A 7,875-nucleotide genomic window follows, 5' to 3' on the forward strand; every position below is an offset into this window, starting at 1 on the left:
CCAGGCCTACACCCCTTCCACCCACAAACCCACACTGAAGGAAAACTTATCCAACCATGCTGACCAAGGGCCGATGCCAGGAGCACTCACATGCAAATTCTTCCCAAACAATTTTAAATTATTCGTTTCTTGTCTTTCTTTCACTGTGAGCTCCGTGAAGGCACATACAGCTCCACGAAGGCAGGGACTATATTAATCTGCAACTGGAGTGGGGATGGGCTTAGGCTTGGGGAGGGGCCGGTGGGCCTACTGGGTTGGGTGGAGATCTTGAGAGAAGCTGCAATCTCTGCTAACCTGAGGTTTGAGTCTGTTTCATAGAAAGTGCAGACAGCCCTCAGGCTCTGGTGGAGGATACTTCTTCCAGCCATTGGCCATGTCCAAGCTGTCTTTCCCATATGGCTGCAGACACTCACCCAGGAGGCTTTTCAACAGTTTCACATCCAGCTGCCTGAGGATTTCATCCATCAGAGGACATACCTGGACCACCATCATAGAGAGAAGGGTTAAGTCAGGGTCTGGGAAAAGAAAGTTGGAGTGCCTATAAACCAGAAACTCCATCAGCCTGAGACCAGAAGAACTAGATGGTGCCTGGCTACCACCAATGACTGCCCTGACATGGAACACAACAGAGAGTCCCTGATGGAGCAGGAGAAAAGTGGGTTGCAGGACTCAAATTCTAGTAAAAGACCAGGCTTAATGGTCTGACTGAGACTGGAGGGACCCCAGAGGACATGGCCTCCGGACTGTCTGTTAGCTCAAAACTAAAATCATTCCTGAAGCCAACTCTTCAGACAAAGATTAGAGTGAACCTTAGGACATAGAATGATATTGGTGAGGAGTGTACTTCTTAGCTCAAGTACACACATGAGACTAAGTGGGCAGCTCCTGTCTGGAAGTGAGAAGAGAAGGCAGAGGGGAACAGGAGCTGGTTGAATGGACACGGGAAATACAGGGTGGAGAGGAGGAGTGTGCTGTCCCATTATAGGGAGAGCAACTAGGGTCATGTAACAATGTGTGTATAAGGTTTTATACGAGAAACTGACTTGAATTGTAAATTTTACTTAAAGCACAATAAAAAAGAAAGAAAGTTGGAGTGCCTGTGGCTGGAAGCTTTGACTCACCTGGATTTCCAAAAGGAATTATGCAAGAGGGGTTCCCTTATATTGAGCACCAATTACACACTAGGCACCATGCAGAACACTTTTGTGCATTGTCTTCCTGAATCCTCTTGACAGCCCTATGAGGTTAGGGACTGTGATTTTTTTTTTTTTATAGATGGGGAAACTGAGACTCAGGGAGGCTAAGTCACTTGCCCAAGGAGACACAACAAGTAGATGGCAGAATTGTAATTTTAATTGAAATTCTTCAGATTCCAAAGCCCAAGATTTGAAACTCTCCTAACTGCTAATATATATGCCCTGACCCTCAAACTCAAGGAGGTCAAAATGGAAAATATTTTTTCCAAAAGTTACCTGGCTCGCTACCAGGAGTGGAATAACTTTTTCCAGGTTCTCTCTGAGGTTGCGGATAAAATGTTTCATCTTTGGTGGGATATCCCTAGAAAAAGAGGTGGGCGAACAGAACAGATAAATACAGGACATACTGATACCAGGTGCTATGTGTTGAGTACACCTCACACAGTCATTTCGTCCTCACTCAGCCCTATACGAGAAGTATCATTGTCAGCAACAGTCAAAGGAATAACTCAGAGAAGTGACGTGACTTGCTCAAGGTCACACAGCTAGTAAGTGCTGACTGGATTAGAACCATGTCTACATAGATCCAGAGCCCACAGTCTTTCCTCTCCACTGTCCTCCCATGAATGCTGCAGGTGGGCTGCAGAGAGGGAGGAGGAACCTAGGCACTCAATGAACGTCTGACGAGTAAATGGATGGGCATCCACTGAAGACTTAGTTGTATTCAGTATGCTGGGATTACAAAGACAAATCGGGCACAGACCTTGCCCTTGAAGGACTCACAGTCTGTTGAGATTGATGGGTTTGGTCAGTCAATCTACAGATCTTCATTACTGTCTAGTTTTTCTGTCTTGTTCACCACTATATCCCTAGCATGGAGCACAGTGCCTCGCACATAGGAGGTGCTTGGTAAATAGTTGTTGAATGAATGAGTGATGAGGAGGGGTTTTAGAGAAGATGGGAAGGGCACTCCAGGCAAAGGGATCAGCACGTGCAAAGGTGAGGTGGCGTGAAATGCTGGATGTGTTGAGGATGCATGGATCTTTCAGGGAGGCTGGAGGAAAAGGGCTGCAGCTCCAGGCAGGGAGAGGACAGGTAGTCGCATTCGGGAGTTTGTGCTTTATCCTGAGGGCATTGGAGAACCATTGGAAGGTTTGGACCAAGGGCTGGAACTTGACCAGATTTCTGTGTTAGAAGGTTATTTCAGCTGCAGGGTGGAGAATGGAATGGAGGAGGTGAGATGTGAGTCAGGGAAACCCGGGAGAAGGCTACTGCAATGGTCCAGGCAGCTGACTGAGCCAGGGCAGCGGCTGTTGGGATGAAGAGAAAGGAGAGATGAAGGGCTACCAGGAGGTCAATACGGGAACCAGTGAGAGATGGGTTGCAGAGAGTGAGGAGGAGGAGGAGTCTGGCTCCTGAGAGGGTGGCAAGGCCATCACTGGGATGGGGACGTGGGAGGAGCAACAGATCCAGGAGAAAGGATGAGGTCTGTTTGGACTTATCCAGGAGGTGGTGGAGAAGTGAGGCTGCAGCTAGGGCAGTGGGAAGGGAGCCAGGGCTGGGGAATGGCAGCTGGGGCCTTACTCAGTTAGGACCATCACATTGACACTGCTGGGCTCCACGTGGCAACTGCCCATTGCCAGATCCCTTCGGCCAAACTCGTCTTTCTCCAGCCAGAATTCCACAACGAGGTTCACGTGTGCATGTAGCTGTATGATCTTGTTATTGAAGGGCCTGGGGAAGAGAGAACAGAGAAGGAGGACGAGGTGGAGAGGGAGGAGGAGGGAGAGGAGAGGAGACAGAAACTGTAGGAGGAGGTGGAAGTAGCCAACATGAAGAGTGGCTCACTCCTGTAGGCAAAGATGGCCGCTGTCTGCTGCCGGGGCCTCTCCTTGCACCCTGAGCCCTTTCAACAAACTAGTGAGGAAGGCCCAGTGGGGATTCATGTCACCTGGATGGTAAATCTTCAAGTCAGAGATTAAGGAGAAAATTGGGAAAGCCAGAGTGGCTTTCAATAGACCAGATCAGGGGCCTTTAAAAATTCAAAAGCTGAGAAATGTATTTTCAAAATCTTTACCATTTAGCTGTGAGCTCCCTTTCCTTGGGAAAAGGACAGTTTGAACAAAAGGAAAGAAGAGTAATGAGGCAATTAATCACTAATTAATCATTAATGGGATTCTCTCTCTTTTTTTTTAAAAAAAAAATCAAACCCAGTGTAGTGAATTCACATAGGTTTAAATGAGCAAATGAGCTCCCTCCACTGTCTAATGATCTCCATCTATATTTCAGCTGAAGAAACCAAGGTTCAAAGAGGCGAAGTGACTTGCCCAAGGTCACACATGAGTATGGAAGCCAAAATCAAAGCCAGGTTGGGTTCAGGAAGTCCTGGGTTCTCGGGTTGCCCAATTTTCCCCCAGCTCCTGGATTCCTAGTGCAGAGGAGCAGAATCCAACAAACCCTTCTTTCGTGGGACTCACAGTCTAAATCTGATGTCAAATTCAAGTGAGATGTTTGCCCAGAACCACTCCTTATGGAAAGACATTCGGATCCTGCTGTCCAGCTGAATGTTGGTGATGTTGATGCTACACAAGGAAAGAGCAGAGGCCCTATGTGAGTGAGGGCCCGTGGACAGGCAAGGCTGCATGCTGAGAGACAAGCTGGCCTGTCTGCAAAGAGGGCCTGCCAATGGGAATTGGAGTCAGGCTGTCTAAAAGATGCTCTGAGAGCAAGAACACACAGCAGGAGCCCTAGGTTGCAAGCTGGTCCAGAGTGTTCCATCAGCTTTACGCACTGATTTGTGCACCTACAGCCAACTGCTAATGAGCTGAGGGCTCAGACCCAGGACCTGTCCTCAGATGGAGCCTCTTACCTCAGGAGATAGCGCACAATCCACCTAGCCCAGGCCAAAACCCACGAGCTGTCTTTGACTTCTCTCCATCCTTCCCTGCCATCCAACCCATCAGTAAATCATATTGGCCCTGCCTGCAAAATAGATACTCAATTTGGTTACTTCCCACCACCTCCTTTTCTATGACCTAGTCCAGGTGACCATCACATCTTGCCTGGTGATGCTGCAGCACTGGGCTCCCTGTGGCCATCTTGTCTTCTCTACAGGCTATTCGCCACACAGCAGTCACTCACCTGCCACTTAACACTCTCCGCTGGTTTCTCACTGCTCTTGGAATAAAATCTGATCACCATATTGTAGCTCCCAAGGCCCAGCAGGATCCAATCCTCACCTGCCCATAGAGCTGATCTCCTCTGACTCTTCCCCTTGCTTACCCAGCCATGCAGGTATTTCTCTCTTCCTCAGAGACTCCAAACTGTTTCCTACCTCAGGGCCTTTGCACTTACTGCTCCCTCAGCCCAGCATGCTCCCCCCACCACCTCATGTCACTCACTCCCTTTAAGTTTCTACTTAAGGGTCACCTCTAAAAAGGTTCTTGTGGTCAACCTCCTCACTCTAACTGCTCACCTTGCTAAATTTGTCTCTATAACATGTCCTTCTACCTAAAATCAGTTATTGACTTTTGGCCTATCTCACTAACTAGAATGCAAGACCCAACAAGGCAGGGACCATGTCCTGTTCAAAGCTTTATTCCTAACACCAAACCCAGATCCTGGCACACAGTAGGTGCTCAAGGAATAACTACAGCAATTGTTAGAAGAATGAATACGAGGAGGTGATTATGCCTGCACATCTTATATAGATCAACCCTGCTGGTGACTACTGGGACTAATTCAGACTAGAGAGAAGGGGGATCAAGGGCATAGCAGGCTGGAATAATGATGCTGTATAGTTCAGCAGCTGTGACACCTGGGAAGCTGAAGAGCCCTGTCTCAGTCTGAGAGGAAGGAGTTAAAATAAAGGTGAGGAGAACTGGCCTAGTTCTCCAAGGTTTATTATAGATATCAATTATTATTCATCTGCTAAGTCCCTGGGTAGTGCAAATGGTTAGCACACTCAGCTGCTGATTGAAAGACTGGGGGTTCGAGTCCACCCAGAGGTGCCTTGGAACAAAGGCCTGATGATCTACTACTAAAAAAAAAATCAGCTATTGAAAACCCTATGGCACACAGTTCTATCCTGACACACGTGGGGTTGCCATGTAAGGTGTGATAGACCACTTTCGTGTGGCCTTTCTCGCCATGGTCTTGTAACTCTCAAGTGATTGGGCGGGACTGTGTGATAGGGTAATTGTGGCCTACACCAAAGGAATTGGTCAGTTTTGCCATCCCGCTGGGCTTGAGGCGAGCCATGCCAGAGGCTGGAGAGGAAAGATCCCACTATTGGCAAGGAAAAACAGCCAGGAGCCTGCATGTCCTTTGGGCCCGGGATCCCTGCGTTGAGAATCTCCTGGAAGCAGGAGACTGAGAGAGAGGCAGGCAGACAGAGAAAGAGAGAGAGAGCTGTAACCCTGAAAGCACTGAGAAGGGGTGGCAGGAGAGACCCAGCAGCAAAGATCAGGCGGCGCAGTGGGATTCCCACCCACAGAGACAGAAAGTTGAGTGCCTTTGGGGAGAGGCTGAGGACAAGGGAGAGGTGTGTCTGCCAGCATGGCTGGGAAGAGGCTATCCCGCTGGAAGGACTGTATCCTGAGTGTTCCTGAGCCTGAATTATAACTGTTACTTCCCTAATAAACCCCATAATTGTGAGTGTTGTTTGTGAGTTCTGTGCGGCCATTGTAATGAATTATGGAACCCAGCAGAGAAACAGAGAATGCCGTGAGAGGGGCGATTGGTGTCAGAATTAGTAAAGATGGCAGAGAGAAGAGGCATGTCTGGCCTCCGCCTCATAAACATCAGCCTTGGGCTGTTGATTTTGATTCTCTTCCCCCTTGTGAAGTTAGAGGAGGTCAGACACCGCCCCCACGCTGTTTTTACACCACAAGTCAGCCTTCACCCAACAGCAACTGGTTTGGGTTTTCGTATACATCAGAGAAATTACATGCATGGTCCTTAATTCTCAGAACAATTTTCATACCCAATTATTATACCCATTTCACTGATGAGGACTGAAGGCTGAAGCTCAGACAGCTCAAATGCCACGGCCATAGCCACACACCTAAAAGCAATAGTGTGGGGATCTGTATGCAGACCCTAGTCCTGGATCCCTTGGCACCCCAGGTGTTTATCCAGGCTGTGCTTTGGGTACCCATTTTATAGATGGGACCACAGTGGTTAAGCAAATTTCCCAAGGTTGGTGGTAGAGCTAGGATTTAAACTCAGACACTTTTACTCTTGAGCCTTCGTTTTTAATCTCCTTGCTATGCTGTCTCCCCAAAGGATCCCTTTGAGTCCCTTTGGGCCTCCCACTCATCCTTGTATTGGCACTTCCACTCTCTCTCCTTTCAATAGTCTTTCCCTCTCCCTTCAGGCCTCCAAGCCCTTTACCCCTTCAGCTCTGCCTTGTGACCCAGAGGCCTATAAAGAGCCCCAGGGTCAGGGTGGGGTTCCCGGTCTTACCTGTCTTCCTGCTGCTGCTGGAAGTCCGAGCTGCCAATTAGCCAGCCCACCATCCCTGGGGCCGCATTCCCCGAACCATTCAGACTGCTTAGGAGCTGCAGGCTCTGGATCCGGCCCTCTGCATTGTGGCTTACGAGGCCCTGGACAATAACTGAAAATGGACAAGCAACCAGTGATCTTGCACAGGGTGGTGGTAAAGGTGGGCTTGGTGTCAGGAGGCCTGGGTTGCAGGCTGTACACCCCTTCTTGGCCGAGCGCTTGTAGTTTGTCATACCCCTCACTGGGATTCCTCATCTGTGAAATTATGCTCTGCAGGGTTGATGTGAGAAATAAGTAATACTGCCCTGGCAGAGGGGCTGGTGGGCAATAGCTGCTCAAAGGAGATATCATAGTTGAAAGTTTACCTGGTGCTAAGTCTCTGTGGGAGTGGGGATAAGGATAAAGGGGAAAATAACATAAAATCAAACAAAAGAGGGGTCTTGAAGTGATTGATGGTGATAATATGCTATGAATTGGTGTGTGGTGAACTCAATCCCAATTTTCTGTATTTGAAGTCTAAGGAAAACGGAGAAAAAGGGTGAATGGCTGACCTGAGGTCACACAGCAAGGCAGTGGTAGGCCCCAAATGATACCTTCCCTTCCCACCGTGAGGGTAGCAGGCAGAGCAAGAGTCTCAGCTTACTTCTCGCGAGGGTGGACCTGCTCTCTGTGTGGGCTTTGGCCAGGCTGGGCCGGGGCTGCTTGGGCAGAACTGAGTGCAAAGCCAGCAGGTCAAGGAGAATGAAGAGCTTCCAGAATGGGGGCATCTTGGATACCAGGACCTGTGGGTGCCAGGAAGTATCAGCTGGGGCCCAGGCAGATGGCTGCAGAGTTGGCCACCCAGATGGATGGGCTCATGGTTTTCTGCAGGAAATGGCATCAGAGTTAGTCCCCAGCATACTATGGGGAGATGTTGCTATGGGCTCTGGCAGCTGCCACCAGGGCCTGCTCACATGGTGAGAGCAGTAGGTGGGGCCTGCTGGGGAAGAGGCTGGGCTCCACAGGGAGGCCTTGTTGCTTGGAGACACCCAGCAGAGTCCACTGTTGGGTCATCCAGCAGGAGTCCTGTGTAAGACACTGGCACAGGCTCGACACTGGTGACACTTCAATGAATAAATGAATGGATGAATGAATGAAGATGGCTAACTCCAGGTTCTCCAATTGGACTAGAACT

At 49.2% G+C, this 7,875-nt stretch overlaps 1 protein-coding gene across 1 annotated transcript; it reads right to left on the minus strand.

Moving 5' to 3' along the window:
• Positions 1 to 312: 312 nt before the first annotated feature.
• Positions 313 to 7,468, minus strand: BPIFA3 (BPI fold containing family A member 3). Its single transcript, XM_049869134.1, has 6 exons — positions 7,345 to 7,468; positions 6,663 to 6,813; positions 3,674 to 3,778; positions 2,781 to 2,930; positions 1,473 to 1,557; positions 313 to 477 (listed from the first exon to the last, which is right to left on the minus strand). The coding sequence occupies exons 1-6, from the start codon at positions 7,466 to 7,468 to the stop codon at positions 313 to 315; spliced, it is 780 nt and encodes a 259-aa protein (XP_049725091.1).
• Between the last annotated feature and the right edge of the window lie 407 nt (positions 7,469 to 7,875).

The sequence above is a fragment of the Elephas maximus genome, chromosome 25, assembly GCF_024166365.1.
Source record: "Elephas maximus indicus isolate mEleMax1 chromosome 25, mEleMax1 primary haplotype, whole genome shotgun sequence".
NCBI classification, from domain to species: Eukaryota; Metazoa; Chordata; class Mammalia; order Proboscidea; family Elephantidae; genus Elephas; species Elephas maximus.